At 48.2% G+C, this 18,251-nt stretch overlaps 1 protein-coding gene across 5 annotated transcripts in view; it reads right to left on the bottom strand.

Moving 5' to 3' along the window:
• Positions 1 to 1,316: 1,316 nt before the first annotated feature.
• Positions 1,317 to 18,251, bottom strand: part of Slc15a4 (solute carrier family 15 member 4) — a 33,847-nt gene continuing 16,912 nt past the window's right edge. For 2 of the 5 annotated variants that reach the window (XM_039089072.2, XM_039089071.2), the window contains exons 2-8: positions 12,589 to 12,878; positions 9,473 to 9,641; positions 9,031 to 9,108; positions 8,602 to 8,770; positions 6,733 to 6,888; positions 5,389 to 5,547; positions 1,317 to 2,454 (exon numbers count right to left, since the gene is read on the bottom strand). In XM_039089072.2, the coding sequence (XP_038945000.1) occupies positions 2,306 to 2,454; positions 5,389 to 5,547; positions 6,733 to 6,888; positions 8,602 to 8,770; positions 9,031 to 9,108; positions 9,473 to 9,641; positions 12,589 to 12,647 (939 nt within the window). In that variant the 5' untranslated portion in view covers positions 12,648 to 12,878 and the 3' untranslated portion in view covers positions 1,317 to 2,305. 5 annotated transcript variants of the gene reach the window in all.

Here is an 18,251-nt window from a genome sequence, read left to right as displayed (position 1 = left end):
CCACCAATAAAGTTCCAGGACAGCCAGGGCTACAGCTACACAGAAAAAGCATGTCTTGAAGGAAAAAAATCCTTTCTTCTGCCTCAGGCCACGGAGATCAGTTAACATAGCCAAGACACACAACAGCTTTAAACACCCCAAACAGTACATCTCAGTTTGTGTGTTTTTTATTCAACTCCCTGTTTAGAACTGTAGATGAAACTGACCACCTATGGTCTGTCCAGATGCAAACGTTAAAGCTTTGGACTAACACACCAGCTCCTCCACAGTGTGCTCCCACAGGATCCAACTACAAGTAGATCTGCAGACACACAGGACTGGAGGAGGTAAATCTGGTACCCACCAGTCTTCCCTGGGTTTTGACAAACATGCAGGATCATTCTCAAACTTGGGCAGCTAAATGAAAGGCAACAGACACGGAAGACAAGGCGAGAGAAAGCCACTCAGTCTGCTCAGCACCTGGCACATCCTGTGGATGCTATGGAGACATCAGTGCAGTGGGATTCCATCAACAGCGGCTGCATTTCTCCAGGTGGAGGTGGCACTCACTGAGTGTGGCTGGAACTGAAGCCAGCCCATTGGATGTAGTCTCATTTGGATGATGGATGCTCTCACCACACTCAGCCCCAGGAGCTTGAGACAGTTCCTGTAGGCCATTTCCATCACACCCAGGTCTTTTGCCCAGCTGCCATTCTTGTCTCACTCAGGGTGCTCTGTGCGCTGTCAAAGCCGAGGTGCCTATGGCCAGCACACACCCTGGGTGTCCGGAGCACACACAGGGGAGGCAGAGTTCCTGCTCTCATGCAAATACAGAAGATCCTGTGAAGAAAACCTACTTTTTTACGTGAGGTCAAGGGCTGCACACCATGATGGTGTGTAGAGGTCAGGGGACACTCAGGACAACTGGTTCCTTCCTTCCATCCATAATGTCTCCATGTCTCAGGCTTGGTGGCAGGCACCTTCACCTGCTGGGCCCTCTCACCAACCCAAGAAAGCCTACAGCATGACAGCAGGAAATTAATGACTTCAGTACCCACCTTCTCTTTTTAAGATATAAGCAAACCTCTGCAGAACTACCTCCCTTTAAAGCCAAGAATGGGGTACAGCAGATGGTTTCTATCCTGAAGCCTTTCTACCTGGTGTGTGACAGAGGCAGAGTCAGGTTCTGGCAGAAGTGTACTTGAGCACTGCGGCTCTAACGCTCCGCCAGAGGAATGAAAGGCTGAGCTGGCAGCAGCTTCTGCCATGAAAAGAAACCTGTAGGGGGCGCTGAACTGATGCAGAGTATGGAGAAATCATCCAGGAAGCTCTTCATATCATGTCTGAGAAGCTTTTATCAAATTATACAAAACACAGCAACACATAAAATGGTTTAGTTGACACACTCAGAACCCCAGATATGTCAGTAACAATACAAAGGTGGGCGACCAGCCCAACAGCTCCCGTGTTTTCCCCACTCACCACCTGCCTCCAATCTTACTGCTACACAAAGTCAAGTTCTCAGAAAAGATCTGCCAGGTGTAAATGCCAATCTCCTGCCAGCTGCTGTCTGGTCTCAGTGAGAACATGGTGTCCTCACTCACCACTGATGCATGTGCTTAAAGCAGATCAGTAGTTCATGACCTAAGTCCTGCTGACCATGGTGATGGACATCTGAGATCTTAGCACTTGAGAAGCAGACAGGAGGCAGCACCAAGTTTGAGGTCAGCCTAGTGAGGCCAGCCTAGTGTAATAAGAAACACTTCTTCACCTTAGCCAACAAAACTACTTTTTGAGCAGATGAGTCTACACTACTGACCCACAAAGGCCTTGGCATCAGCAAGATCTGTGACAAGAGACCATCAATGGAGCAGAAACAGCTCATGGGGCTCTCTCGCCATCAACCACACTTTGATCTCTGAAGAGAATCCTCCTACCGCTTGATGGAAATGCTTGCTAATCTTACAGGAGATGCTATGAAAGTAACAGTGTTTGTAAGGAATAAGGATGCCCAGCAGCAGGACAGGGGCTGCTCAGGATTCTAAAAGAGAAAGCATGGCTGGCTCAGAACGGGCAGAGACCTTCAGTGAGAGAAGCCACATTCTCATCTCCTGGTAGGCCCAGTGCACATGAGACGGGCCACAGTAAGGCACTCACCACCATCATCTGGGCACAGGGAGGGAGAAGCCAGTCCAGACAACATGCAAGTTCAGAAGTTGGGACACCAACCATCTAGCCTCAACCTGCTTGCTGGCAGTGCCCTGGTAGTTAGCAAGCCCTGAGGCCTTATAGTCTGCAGAACCTGTGAGCATGCTGGCTGGCTGCATCAGGTCCTCGTGCTGGCTGTCCCCCCATCTGTCCTGGCTCGCTGGCGGTCGTACTTCACAGACACAATGAGGAAGAGCAGCAGCGTAGCTCCCTGGATGGCGGCCAGCAGGAAGAAGTAGTAATGCAGGTGGCAGCTGTTGATGTTCCCTAGGAAAGAGCAGACAACTCCTGGTGAGGATACTTCAAACAGGGCGCCTTTTTACTGGCTCTTGGCCACCTGAGAAGGCAATGAGCACTAGCCACCTGCCTCCCAGGGCTCTCCCATCCTCAGTGAAAGGAGGGAGGGAGAGTGGGGAGGGGGAGCAGGTGTCCCAGCCCTAACTCTGACACTGAGGAAGGCTTGTGAGGTTGGCTGTCACCTCAGGTCTCTCAGAGATGTTCATGACTTGCACCGTCTCCTCCATACCAACAGTATGAGAGAAGCTTCCTGTGTTGCTTTCTGTTCTGCGTCTGCATCTGGGACTCACCTCTGCCTTTCTCTGAGGTGCTCTTCTGTCACACCAATTAAAGCCATTGTCTACATCACTGAGTGACACTTCTGAGGATGGACTAAGTCCATACCACATTCCTCTCACCAGTGGTGATCTTTGGAGTAATCCTTGAGGACAAGCGGTTTACAGAAGTGATCATGCCAAAGTGATCATGGCCCTGAAGATGCCACCCAGCTCTTCATAAAGCCTGCCTCCTGTCCCCATGAGTCTCCATGGGTATCATTCATAGCTCCCAGTGGCTGCCAAGGAACTCATCAGCCATACTCTGGGTGACTCATCACACGGAAGGGAACTGGCACACGGCTCATGCACTTTCTGACACTTCAAAAGCATGTTCTACTGAGAAGGTGAGACTTCTTCCTCCTGATGTCTTTTAATGCTGGGTTATTGTAACACCCTTTAGTACCTATGCAGATACTCACGAGGAGCAAATGTTTCAAGCAACATGGGCAAGCACAATGCATGGTCCTACAAGAAGCACAGTACATGGACAAAAGCCGGAAGTTGGCTCCAAAGGGGAAGAGCCATGTTATCCTGAACTTCATGATTCAGTCAGCAAATGGAAAGTAACTTTGCCTTTGTTCTGTTCCCAGCTCTGTCCTGCTCCCTCATGGTCAGTGACACACCCATCTTCCAGAACCTGTCCACCACTGTGACAAGGTACCAATGGTGTAATCTTATGTGCAGTGTTAAAGCTGGGAAGACAAGTGGGCTGTGTGGTTATGTCCACACCACTGGCCCCCAGAGCAGAAAGCACACCACAGCTTACCAGGTCTAGTCTCATTTGTGAATGTGCCAAGAATTCAAATATGTACCCACTACCCAAGAGACACTGCAACATAATTCTGTGAGAGAATGACACTCAGAGTCAACAGGGGGCCTCTCAGATGAGAACCCCATGGTGACTCAATAGGAACAGAATGTCTTGTCAGGGGCAAGGTGGTCAGAGAGAGGAGACAGGACAGGATTCTGCACTGACCTGTACATGGAGACTGTGCTTGGCCAGCACTGGGCTGCAGGAATGTCATTCCCACTTAGGGAACAGTGGTGAGTGTCATAAAGTGTACAATGGAAGCCTAGGGAGCCTTGAAACCTCATAAGGATTCCCTAGCCCACCAAGCTAAGCTCTAGTCACCTCCTCTTCTGCAAGAATGCGGACATGGAAGGGGGAGGGGAAGGTCCAGTGGCTGTGCACCTGGCAGGAGGAAGGGGTGCTGGCTTGGAGCTTCTGTCCCTTCTGCAGAAGGTGTTCTTCTGGAGAGACCAGGTTCTACCAAGGCTTTTGCACAGCCTGACTCCAGTCCCTACTAAAAGTGAGAAGCTGCTGGGCACGGCTAAGTGCTACCTTTCACACTGGCTGTACAGCGATCAAAGGAACTCTGCGGAGGATTAGGTGCAGCCTATCGGAAACAGCTGGGGACACTAAGACACTAAATTATACCTGGGGGTGGTGGCGGCAGCTCATGCCTTTTATCCCAGCACTGGGAGGCGGAGGCAGCTGGTGGACCTCTGAGTTCAAGGCCAGCCTGGTCTAAAGAATGAGATCCAGGACAGCAAAAGGTACATAGAGAGTGGACCGGAAGTGGGAGTAAGCAAAAGCAGAGAGTCAGAGCCGAAGCTGGAGAAGCCGTTCACACCCACAATCCCAGAGCCAGCGCTCTCCGCAGATGAGGTGGTCAGGGTCGGTACAGTATCCCTTAGAGAGTCCACATGAGGTTGCAACCCCTTCCCAACGACTGTCTCACCACTGTCTAAGGAGGAATGGCACTCCTGCGCTCTAAGGCAACCCTGGGCTACAGAGTGAGCCCCACTGTGGACTGGTAGAGGACTCAGCATTAAAGACACTTGCCACACATGCCTATACCATGTGCACATATAACAGTAAATGCTTTAAACAATAACTAGACTCCTGTGATGACCACTTGGGAAAGTCTGCACCAAGCAGACAGACTCTACTCCAGGGATGACACTCTCCCAGGGGGCTGGGTGATTTTTACAACTGGCCTCACACAGCTATAGAGTCAGTTACAGGCACCCAGGGAAGTTGAGGAAGGGGGTTTTGGGTTTCTGGGTATTACCCCAAGATTTAAAGGAATCCAACTAAGGCGCTGGGAATCCCACAATTTCTAGACAAAAATTCCAGACTTTCCTGAAATTATACAATAAAGATGGATTAAATGCTACAAAGCTGGGCAAATGCTCAGGGTACAGACTTTTGCATAGGGAACTTGTGCTTATCTAAATGGCAAAGGATGTTGTAGCCCCTGGTTCACACACAGCACTGCAGAGCTGCCCAGATAAACAGCCAGAAGCCACCTCCAGGAGCAGCAGACTGACCAAGGACAGTGTACACAAAGCACTACCCACCTTCTAACATCTGAAACCCAAAACAAACAGCAGGCTGACCACTCACCCAGCTCTCCAGAAAGTGCTAAGCTAGATATAGCAGCTGCTGACAAGGCAGGGCTACTCAACACAAACTTCAACAGGGTTTGGGCTAGTGGCCTCTGGGACAGACTGAATCTTCATACAACCCACAGCAACAGCAAGCACTCTGGCTTCTTCCTCCCCTCCACAAGTTAATTCTCACCAAAGTCTGTATGACTGCTCATCCACCCGATGGCCTTGAGAGACACCAGGGCCAGCAGTCCTGAGCCCACGAAGGACCCAATGCCAGAGAAGAAGAAGAAGAGTCCCATGATGGCACTCTGCATGGACTTGGGGGCAGCCGAGTACGCAAACTCCAGACCTAGAGAAAAGGAGGTCACACTTAGATCACCTGGGTCACCCTGAGCCTGTGTCCCAGTGCCCTGATTCCCAGTACACATGGGTCTGACACGGGGTTGGAGAAGTCAACACTAGATGCAGCCACTCAACCCCATGAGCTCTTAAAACCCACCAGGGAAGAAAGGCACTCTCACTTGTCAGATATTCACAAGTTTTGTCACAAGATAGACATGGTATCTCATACCTGAAGTCCTAGCATTCAACAGGCTGCAGCCAGAGGATTGCTACAAGTTTGAAGCCAATGAGGCTGCAGTGTTAGCTCCTTTCTCAAAAGCTCAAGAGTTAGGGGGCTGGAGAGATGGTCAGTATTTAAGAGCACTAGATGCTCTTGCAAAGGACCAGGGTTCTAGTCCTAGAGCCCTCATGGAGACTCACAGTTGTGTGTAACTCCAGGTCTAAGGAATCTGATTCCTTTTTCTACCCTCCATGGGTACTTGTATGCATGCGGTATAAATACATACATGTAGGCAACACATAAAATGAACAAATCCTAAAAAGTCAAGACTTGAATGGGGTTAAGGGGAGGCCTCTATAAGGCTCCTGCTTCACAGCCAACACAGCATAATAGGTTCAAGTACCTATAAACTTATATTCCCAGGGACCAGGCTGGGCAAAGAGAAAGCAAAGCCCATGTCAGTAGTCACAGAAAGCTGCCAGGGTTTGAAAGAGAAGGTGGCAGCATGCTCATGCTCCTGCTCCTCCTCTTCCTCCTCCTCCCCTCCCCCTCCTGGGAGTCACCAGCTCCTCTCTTCCCACTGCTGCAAGAGCCAACCTGCCCCAAGCCTTGTCCCTGCAGGGTATCACTAGCGACAGAGGCCCATGAGAAAAAGCTCTAAGTCAGATTTGCTTATTCACGTATGTAAGCCTGCACCAGCAGCACAGCTGTGCTCTGCAAAGTTTGGGGACAAAAAGGTCTAGCAGGAGCCATCCATAGTGACACACAGGGCAGGCCATGATGGACTTGTGAAAATATCTTAAGAACACTGGTTTTGCATGAGGAAGGGCAGCCTAAGCCTGAGGACTAGGGACACCACCTACTGGGTCATGCTCTAAGAGACAACTCTCCCCACCAGAGCACCATGGTTCTGCTCGGCACAGTGCAGGGTATGATACAGACAGGCCCAGATGCCACCTCACGCAGTCTCACCTGCTATACTTGCAAATATCTCACTGATGCCAATGAGCACATACTGTGGGATCTGCCACCAGATGGGCAGGTCAGCAGCATGGTAGACCACACCACCAATGGTCTGGTTGATGGTCTTCTCCTTCACCAAGTCCAGCCTTTTACTCTCCAGGATTCCTGAATAAAGAATCAAGTTAGTGTAGCACTTAATACATTAATCTAAGTTTGCAGTGTATTACAGGAATTTATCAACAATCCTGAAAGGTGCAAGAAAGCAAGGAAGGTGACCGTGACAGCTTCCTAGGCAGGTCCCAGTCATGCCATCCACCTCTTCTTCACTAGAGCATTTTATAGATACTCACTATGATCAGTTTTACCCTCAAGTATTCATTCTGCTCATTTTTTAAGATGTATTTATCTAGTTTAAGCAGTAGTGCTCTATCTGCACGAACACCTGCACACCAGAAGAGGATCAGATCTCATTACAGATGGCTGGAAGCCACCACAGGTTGTCGGGAATTGAACCTAGGACCTCAGCAAGAGCAGCGGGTAGGTGCTCTTAACCACAGAGCCGTCTCTCCAGCCCCAGCCTCCTGTCTTTTTAAAACTGGGAGGATGCGTGAGACTCTATAACTAATGGTCACCAGGGAGAATGAGTGCAGACACTGTGAAGTTACCCATGCTCCTGTAAGCAACCAAAGTTTCAAAGACACTACCACGGGTATACACGTGAAAAAAAATGCTGAATTATCCAATGTGCAGCCCTTGAAATAAATGGGCCCAGTTCTCTAGACAAAGCTCCAAAACCTGCCTCAGTCCAAGAAAATAAAACCAAGGCTGTGGGCAGAACTAAAATAAAGCACAGAATGCGGAGGTCCAGGAGAAGGACAGCACGGCAGGAACATGAAAGGGAGACCTGGAACCCTCAGGAACAAGCTGGCACCACTGGGCCATGGTAACAAACCTCCATGCCCCCAACACAGGACTAACGATCTCCCTCAACTCTACAAAACAAACCTCAGTACCAAGGTGAAATGCTAAAAAGGCCCAAGTGACTTTCAGATCAAGTGGAAATCAAGGTTCTGGGCCAGACAATTCAGTGGGTGAAGGCGCTGCCACCGTCTGATGACCTGGGTTTTCTCTCTAACCCCCATGGTGGAAGGGGAGAACTCAGGCAAGTTCACCTCTCATCTCCACACATGTGCTGTGGTCTGACTCCTCCTCCCCCACATGCACAAAATAAAATGTAAAGTAATAAAAAGCGGAAACCCTACACTAAGCACAATAAACATGGTATAGCCGTAACCACAGGCAAATCCTTGGCCTTGTTATTTTTTACCATTAAACAAGGAAGAGGGGCTGGGAAGATGGCTCAGCAGTTCAGAGCACCTGCTGTTCCTGAAAAGGTTAGCAGACCCCAGCCTCATCAGCACAAAGAATGGGAGGGACAGGAGTGTCTCAGGACACTGTCCCATGCTGGACTGTGGTGTGGGACCTGAGTGACTGACTAGTTTAGCTCTTCAGCTATTGAGACTTTTGTTGGGAGTGTGCGAGGAGCCTGGACCAATCCCATAAACCCCTTTTCTCCATGCTGGGACAGTGGCGGCTTCACCAACTGTGAAGTCAGAAGCCTGCACAGAATCTCCTCCTCTCATTCCCACTCCACACCAAGTGTTGGCCTGCAGGCTAGGGCAGCGCAGGGTAAGTCTACTCAGTCCTAGGATGAGGATTTGTCCTTGAGAAGAAAATGACACTTGTAAAACACTCTTCATCAAAAGATGAAGTCACTGGCTACCCAGTGTCTTCAGCACAGTACACTAGCTTCTGCATGATACAGAAGCCATACTGGGACACGGAAGGGAGGAGAGGCCAAGAGAAATGCTGGCTCACCTGCAGCAAAGGCAGAGCATGTGACGAAGAACATCCCCACGGCAATCCTCTTCAGGGAGGATGGGAGCAGGCCGTGTCTCCTCAGCACCGGGTCCACTAGCTTGTCCTTCAGTGGGATGAGCAGGAGGATGAGCACCGCATCAAACATGGTGAGCCAAGCTGCAGGCAGCTGCACAGAGCGCGGCATTAGCTTCAGTACAGCAGTTCCCCACACCACCCACGCACGGCCTCTGAGGTGCTTCAACTAGAGACTGGCCGCAAGTGTGCTCTGAGCTGGCGGAGGGCTAAATCTAACAGTGCTAGTGTTTAATGGCACTGGACAACCCAATCTCAGCAGGTTGTAACTAAGTAGGAACTAGTTCTAGTGACAGAGTCGCAGCGACCTGCTGCAGTTGCAGAAACAACTCCTGCCACCTCCAGGTCTCTTACCGTGTGATGGGTGGTGGTGATACTTGAGATTTCTGGAATCTTCAAATGAAGACTCTGTAAAACATATGTGGTCTGCATCTGGATAAAGAAAGCAGATGCTGCAGGTGAGCCAGCAGGGCCTCTCCAAGTCCGTCACACACCCTCCCTCCTCTAGCTGAGGTGTGGCAACTCCTCTTAGAATCAGATGGCGGCTGCAGTTTGGAATCAGACATGGAATTTATTGAGTCACCATACAGCCTCTTTGAGAAGAGCTTCCAGGCCACCAAATGAGAAGCTGGAGGGGCCAGGAAACCAGAAGTACACCCATTCTCTGCTGCTTCTTCAGAACGGTTTTCCCATACAAAGCAGCCAACCTGAGTTCATGACTGGAAACTATGGCAACTGATGGACAACCCTGAGCCCTGCACTGTGACATCAGCCACAAGGCTCGGTCAGCACTCACTTGGAAATACACTGTCCAGTAAGGAATCAGAGCCAAGAACACGGGCACAATCTTGACCAGGGCTTTCACGTCTTCCACTTTGTCCTCTATGAACGGCCCTCCATGCGACATCTTACATGAATCAAACAGACTGTGTTTAGAAGATTGCTGAAAGACTCCAAGGCCTTCACTTTGGGAAACAAAATGAAGGAATTAGTTTACTTCCATCCCCAGCAACAATGCCCGGTAACAAATCACGTCTGGGGTGGGAAAGCGGCTCTGTGCACTGCCTGCTTTAAGTCCTCCTACAACTAACTGTACTCCGCACCGGCCCTTGGAAAAGATAACTGTGTCCACTGTACCCACAAGGAGGGCATGTCAACCTCACGCAGCTCCACAGAGCAGCAGTGTCACCTGGACTTCTAGCCAGCCGACAGTAATCTGAGCAATCCCAATTTCTCTTGTGACTATACTGGCTTATCAAACAGGTAGACACTCAAGGGACTAGAGGGTGCTCTGATGGCTGGAAAAGCAACATCTGTCTCTGGGATGAAGAGACCCATGATGGGCACTACACTAGGGTGAGGGGAAGGGGAACTCATTCATCTTTCTCACACGCCTGGAAGTCCTGCAAGGCTCTTATTGACCCATTTCAAAGAGGAGGTTAGGACACAGATTAGACAAGAGCTGTGTCAAGATCCCAGTGCCTCAGGGTTGGGATCAGCACTGGAGTGAGGCCATCTTGGCTGACAGGTGTATGCCTGGACAACCACACCTATTCACATCACACCATGAACATCCCTGCCTCTCCATCTGCAGTCTTTAAAAGAAATGAATGAGACCCTCCAGGCAGTGACACGGTCTTCCCCAGCTGCACAATACCAACAGAAACTGTAGGAAACTGCACTGTTCCCTGCAAAACCAAAACCAATATAAGACACTCAACCCCGCTGAGAGCCTCCCAACTCCAGACCTTGGAATGGCAGTTGTTTGCATCCAAGTTTATAATCCTAGGCCTGATTTCCCTGAATTGTCACATTTTAGATTATTTGATTTTTTTCCTATTTAGCACGTATGGTTGGCGTAGATGTATGTTTTGTCTTCCTCACTATGGAGCCCTCACTGTCCTGCAACTTGCTTCAATATACACCGAGCTGGCCTCAAACTCAGAGATCTGCCAGTCTTTCTGAAATTAAGAGCATGTGCCAACACACCCAGCTTGCCTGCATATATGTCAAGTATACTGCAGACGTGCCTGGTGCCCTCAGAGTCCAGAGGAGGACCATGGATCCCAAGGAACCAGAGCTGTGGAAGACTATAGGTGGTGGGAACCAAACCCAGGTCTTTTGGAAAACCAGCAGGTGCTCTTAACCACTGAGCTGTCTCTCCAGTCCCTTATTTTTGTTCTATAAAGCAGATGCTCTTAATCTCTGTATTCCAAGTCAGAGAAGATCGAAAAATTAAAAACCATAACTTATTTAGTATTTTAGCAAAATCTGATGAGGTGAATCCCTGCTGCCTGCGCAGTATCACAGGGACTAGGTGAGAGGGATGCTGGGTCCCGGGTTCCTGTACTTACTTCTCTTCATTTGAGAACATCTCTAACTTCTTCAAATTCCTACTTACCTAGGATGTGGCAGGCCTCATCAGGTACTAGGCTGCTTACCTCACTGTACTGAGGCCTCACAATAATCCTGAGAGCAGCCCAGCAAATATCAAAGTCAGACACTCTAATAGTCTCTGAATAGCCAGGGCCCACAGCAAGTTCATACAACGTAGCTGCCACCTTTCCCACTCTTGTTGCTTAGTTTTGTCCCAGAGATTTCCAATGCTGAAGCTCAGAGGAAGCCAAGCCGTTCAGTCTCACTACTTTTGTGTCATATGCACACCAAAACCCCACAGGTCCCAGAGCAATGCTGGCCCCTGACTGAAAGGCTCTCATCAGGGATATCTGCTAAAAGCTGTCCTGTCCCCACAGAGATCAATCTAGATTAGAAACAGTTAAGGGCCGCAACAAAAGCTTCTGTCTGACAAAGTAAGGCCCTAGCAAAAACCAGGGTTTGCTGGAACTGGGTGGTGTCCAGCTTTGCAAGTTCCTCAAGTGCTAGTTCCCCTCCAGACAGGGTCTGAAAGCTGCCAGAGCACACAGACTTCCCAGTAGGTCCATGAAGGAAGTTGGGACAGTCAGATTTCACCCAAGGGACTCATGTGCCATCAGCAGAGCCACAGGAGTCACACTGTGCAGCTTCAGGTCTGCCACAAAACGGCTTCCAGTACGGCTATGACAAGCACACAAGGAGATGTGCACACTGCCCTGCAGAGTACTTTTGCTAACAAGGCCATCCCACAGGAAGCCCTAAGAATAAGGAATCTACGTTTCTCAGTAACTACCAGGAATCCTTAGGTTCAGCAAATCACAGGGAAGGAGTTGACCACCAAGGTCCCTGGACTCTGGTTTTCTATGCCTTGATTGCTAATGGCTACAATACTACATCTCTTATGTCACAACCACAGTCGAGTAACCATTGTACTATACATAACACAGAAGCATCTAAGTCCTTCGCAGGCTGATTTCTGGACGTCATTAACCTACATTGGGCAGGACCATGGATCACCATCAGCAGAAAAAGGGGGCATATCTCAGAATATGGGTATTTCTGAAAGTTCCAGGTTGGGATCCCTGGCACTGAGGCTATACAAGCCCCATTCAAGTAGCGGTAAAGGGCTCCCAAGTGCATCTCAAGCTATGATTATGTGCCCCTCTATTACACAGTAGATGGCATGGCTCTGTGCTGACCAATGTGAGAGACAACAGCTTCCTTTTGAGACAAGTACCTACAACATACATAACAGCTTAAGTTCTCATTAACACATTTCTGTGTCTAAAGCACACAATGTCTCCATGATATCCTCTGCAGATCCCTACCTTCACGATCTGCTACCCAGCAGCAAGGTACCCTTACCCATGTTGGCAGTGAAGGAGTTGGGCAGAGTATTGAACTCAGGACTCTGCTATTCTAATGGAGGGGTTTATGCCACACACTTCCTCAATGAAGCCAGCTTAAAGATCAAACACAAACCACACTCAGCCCAGCCCTCAGCTGGGACTTTCTCTGCAGGGAGCAAGTGTCACTCACCCACTTCTCCGCTGCCCTCCTCTCTGGGAGCAGCAGCTGTAGGTCAGAATCCTGAACATGTCAGTGAAGGCACTGCCATCAGGAGGCTTGGTGATGAAGACACTCTGACCACAGAGGAAGACCAGGAAAGCAATGGCCACGCAGACTGTAGGAATCAGGTAGCCTGTGAGAAAGCTCACATTCTGCTGAATATAGGCAATACCTCCTAATGACAGGATTGCTCCCAAATTAATGCTCCAGTAAAACCAATTGAAAAATCTCCGAGTGGCCTCTGGACCTCGATCTTTGACCTAAAGTAAGAGAGAAGAGAAATGCATGAAAAAATGTGATCTTCTACACTTTCTGTTTACTCTTTAAACACGACAAGCCATAGTGTTTTCATATGTAATGACCTCCCAACCACCCACAGTAGCTATAAGCCCTGTCACCACACCTACATAGCACCTGATCATCTATAAATTGAGAGCAGATACACAGGATCTCAAGTTCTTGCTCTCAGCTGATTATAGCACACAGTCAAAATGCTGTTTACAGATTCACCCAGTCTCCTGACAAGTCATCTCACATTCAGTCCTTCAGAGAAGTTGGGTGCCTCTCCAAATGCCAGCAAGTCCTAGTGCTCAAAGAAAGCTGACCATCTACCATGAGGCCACCAGGAATAATCCTTGAAATAGGGTCCAGAAACCACAGCCTGGCCCGGTCCAGTCCTGCAGAATCATCATGCAATCCTGAGCTCCAGACCTTACTGCACTTAACACGAATACTATGAGAACCTGCCACGCAGGCTCTGGCCCCATGCATAGTAAGGCTTGCTCGGAGGCAAGGCACAACTCCTGCATGGTACCCAAGCACCAGAGTCCTTGGCAAGCCTACAACTAAGCTGTAAGCACAGTAAGAGAAGCTCACAAGCTAGCATTAGATTAGAAAGGTTACCCAGCGGTGCACACCCAGCATTAAAGAGACAAAAAACAGGGGACTCATGAGCTGGAGCCTGGCTGAGCTGTACAGAGAATCTCATCAACACATTGAAGACCCCACTTGGTGGTATCTGGGCAGAGGCAGCCCTAACCTTGCTTCTCCCACCTGTACTGTTTACATCTACCATGAACACTATGAGAATGGCCCCAATCCAACTCAACATGGTTCTGGGCAGTCTCATTTCACAAACTGTCTTGAGCAAACCCACAGCCAAAGACTGCTCGGAGCACATACATCCTTAATGGATGGAAAAGGTTAAAAACTGGCTCTATATCTATCTTCTGGTCCACAGAGCAAGTGCCTCTTGCCTAGAAACAAGCTTTAAACAGTAACAAAGCTACCAAGTGTTAAGGCTTCTGCTTGGCATTCATGGTTCCCCACAGAGTATTTTAAGATTAAGGTGAGGGTGTAAACTGAGTATCCCCTGACAGTTATTAGACTCCAATGACAGCTACTACATTGGCAAGCCCAGTGTTTGAATTCAGTTAGATGGTTACAATCACATTAAATTGAAAAATCCAAGTTGTTGGTTTGTTCTTTTCTTTTTTCAGGGTTATTTTGAACACAGGTCCTTGCGATGTTTAGTCCTTTACCACTAAGTGCCATTTCCAGCCCCCAAACTGACCAACAACCACAAGCACTTTGTTGGCCTACACATCAGTTCTGAACAAAGGCCCCATTCTAAAGGTGGACATCACTAAGAACAGTTTATATTTAGTTTACGGCTGGGACACGATGTCTTTAAATGTTACCCAATGGTGGATATCAATGTTCATGACCAGTGGAGGCAGGCCAAAAGAAAAACCATGAGCAATAGAGAAGATAAAACTCAAAGTACGTATACTTTATTATTTATACACTTCATACATTGAATGTATAAACGCCATATACACAAACATATGTCACTGTTTTCACAACCTTGAGAGAAAAAAGGACACTTTACACAAGAAACAAAAACAAAAGCACACCTCTTTGGACATGGGATCAGTTGCCTACGCTGGTCTCAAATTCCCCAGCTTGTATGATCCCCTTGCCGCAACCTCTGGAGCAGCTAGAACTACAGATATGCACCACAATGCTCAGCACATTACAGGAAACATTACAGATACTAACTGAAATGTCCCAGGCCCTCCCCATTACTCATAACAGAACCACACACATCTTCCCACATTCACAGAAACAGCTCTCTCTCCAAACAGTAAGGGAATACCCATTCAATTGACCTGACATATGGACCTTTAAAGTCCTTATGTCCTTTGAGAACTTGGTCTAACTTTACTGTCCAAGGGTTACAGACACAGCTGCTTTATAAACAGAGGCCTACTCCCAGTGCTTCAGTAGCCACAGGACGGCTAACTGGATTGTCACATGCCTCTCTCTGCCCTTGGCAAAAAGCCACAGCTTCCCCATGTACCAGTCCCATGACATCACCACATGACCTGCCAAGACTAATCAAACTCTTCATATGCCCCGGCCAATACCTCACCAAAGCCAAAAGGAGAAGAGAGGCCAGCCGGCAGGGCAGAAGGGAGAATGGGTTTAAACAGAGAAAGGTTACCAGATAATCCCAGGACTACGAATTTCCGCTGAAGCAAAGAATGCCCGCCATCTACAGAGTCAGACCAAACCACGGAGGCAGCACTGCCTGCTGCCTAGTAGCTTCTTCCTCTCAGCTACTTTTAATCTTGTTTTCAGTGCTTCTTGGTTTAGGGTCTCGAGTAATCCAGGCTGAGCTCCAACTTCCTGGGTAGCTGAGGCTGGCTTCAAACCCCTGATCTTGCCTTCCAAGTACTGGAATCATAGGCAAGCACCTAGCATTCAGCTTACTTTTTTAGAATAATCGCCAATCAAGAATGACAGTGACCTCTGGCATTTTGTAAGCACTGTGAAAAGTAAAGAGCAGATGAATTCTGCCTTAAAACAAACCGCTTTCAGAGCGACTCTACGACTTCTACACCCAGTGTGAACTGACCTAGTACTCCTGCTCACAGCCAGTCAGGCCCACCTCCCACATGAGAAAGCCATTATGGGGCTAAATCCAGAAACAAGAGGCAGCACCAGTCAGAAAAGCAGAAGCACCGTAAAAACAGCAGCACACTCACTGCTCTCACAGGGAAAGGCCAGCAAGAACCCACCCCATGCAGAAAACATAGGCAGAGCACCTCCCAGCCATTTGGCTTCTCCTGCAAAGCAGCAGACATGTTAAGTACAAGGGAGGTCTTGAAACCTCTCTCAAGGAGCAGTTCTGAGGCAGCAGAGAGCAAGTGCCTCCATAAAGATCCCAGCTACTTACTAAAGATATCATTTACACACCACAAACTGAACCTAAGTGTGGACAACCATCTTGTGTGTTCAGAGTTGTAAAGCCACCCACCACTGCTCTGCCCTGCAGACAGTGTCAGCTCACCGGATGTGTGAGCATCCCTCACATTCTGTGGTGCTCAGTCCCCAGGGGAACCTAACCCTCTGCTGTGGGTGAACTGCATTGTTACAGATGAACGAACAGACTGCACTAGGTCAGCTGTTCATCCACAGAGGGACCACACCTTTTCATTTAAATATTTCAAAGTTACAGAAAAGTTGAAAAAAAATAGGAATGTACCCTTCTCTTTAGCTTTTTCTTTCCTATTAAAAATATAACACCCTAGACCAACATGATGAGATGGCTCGGCAGGTTAAAGGCATTCTCAACAAGCTTGAAAATCCAAACTCCATCCCCAGAATCTGAATGATAGGGGAGAACTCACTCTTGCAGGTTGCTCTAACCTCAACATGAACACCACAGCCATAGGTGGACACATACACAAAAATGTATAAAAGAAGCAGAGGCAGAGGCAGGTAAATCTCTGTGAGGTCCAGGTCAAACTGATCTGTATAGCAAAGTTCCAGTCCAGCTAAACAAATAAATGTGTAAAATGAGGGAGTTTAAACTTACACACACACTCATTTTCATTCTCCCTCCCTCCTTCTCCCCACCCCCTCACTGAGAATCTCCTAAAAATACCACCACTTTTCAATGATGTCACAAAGGCACTACCACACCTCAGAACATCACCCCACATCTGATGTCAAGGCCATAGTACAAATATCCCAAGCAACCAAAACAAGGACTTTAAAAGAGACAAATGGGTGGGCTACACACACCCAAACTTCCAGCACTCCAGAAGCAGAAGCAGTAGGATCACAATAAGTCTGATACCAGCTTGGCTATGCATGGAATTCCAGGCCGGCTGGTTTACAGAGCAAGAACAGAACTCAAAAACCAAACTACACCAAAAAAACACTGGAGGCCAGGCCTGGTGGCACACACTTCTCAATGCAGAAGTCAGAGGCTATTACAGGTTGGAAGAAGTGACTGGGCTACTTAGTGAGTTTGGAGACAGCATGGGCTACACAGGAAAAACCCGGGTCAAAATAAACAAAATGACCAAGGACGATGGGGGATAGACAGGACTTGGGCAGAAGTATCAGGAGTTCAAAGTCATCTTCAACTAGTGAAGAATTAGAGGCTGGCCTGAGCTACACTGAGACCCCGTCTCAAAAATATTAACAAAACAAAACCTCATAAACAGAAAACAAAACCTCTACAGAGCAAGTCACTGACCACACCCAAAGTGGCTGTCAAGTTTCTCTCAGGTCCTGGCACCCAGAAGGGTCTCATCCCAGGAAGATGTGCGGAGACACCTGAAACAATAGCACTTAGGCTGTGCAAGAGCACCTGCTCTTACCTATGATGAAGTGTGCACACTGCACCCTCTCAGGGACCCTCACAGTGCAAATGATCTAGCATCTGTTGGAGAGCACACAGCATCTCGTCTGTTCCCTCAGCACCTGCTGAGCAGCTGGGCTCTTAACAGTCACCCATGCACACTACAACCAGAGCTTCTCCAACTGTATGTGTGTAAAACTTGCCAACAGTGACAGGCTTCTGAGTGCACAAGGACCAAAACTTAATTCAGAATCAAATGTGCAATGGACAGTCCTGAGTCTATGCAAGTACCACATACTGACACGCTTCATGATGCCAACAAATGCTGCCTGGCACACCCTGGCTTCATCTGATGCGACCATGCTATGAGCTGCACTGTTTCCACTGCACAGAGAATGTTTTTCTGTTCTTACTGAAGCATAAGGACTTAATTCCAAAGAGCCAAGACTTAGAATAGTTCCCTACCAGACATCACACTTGAGCTTTCAAAGATGAAGTCACTATGTCTGGATTGTTATCAAGTTATATAAACATGCACCTTATTACTACACAAATTAGATTTCATCTTTAATAAGTGGTAAAAAGAACTGTTTTAAAATAAATCTGACTTGGTTGATATCAGTTAATACTTGTTTAGCGATCTACTCAGTTAGATAAGTTCTCAGAAGTCTAAGGAGCCCAGTATACATCATGAAGCTCAAGCCACTCAAATATGAGGCACAGTCCACACCTTATGTAGCATGTATACCTTATGTAGTATGTACTTATGTAGCTTGTACACCTTATGTAGCATGTACACCTTATGTAGTATGGCCCAGTGTGTCTCTTACTTTCCCATTGCTGTGATAAACACTATGAGACCAGGGCAACTTGAGGAAGGGTGAGTTTACTTGGGCTCATAGTTCCAGTCCATTATGGCAGGGCAGACTGCTGACTAGAGCAGCAGTTCCACTCTCAAATAAAATGCCCACCCCAT

Source organism: Rattus norvegicus, chromosome 12 (genome assembly GCF_036323735.1).
Source record: "Rattus norvegicus strain BN/NHsdMcwi chromosome 12, GRCr8, whole genome shotgun sequence".
In the NCBI taxonomy this organism is placed as follows: domain Eukaryota; kingdom Metazoa; phylum Chordata; class Mammalia; order Rodentia; family Muridae; genus Rattus; species Rattus norvegicus.
The sequence above is the reverse complement of the archived record's forward strand: the minus strand, read 5'-3'. Positions and strand labels throughout refer to the sequence as shown.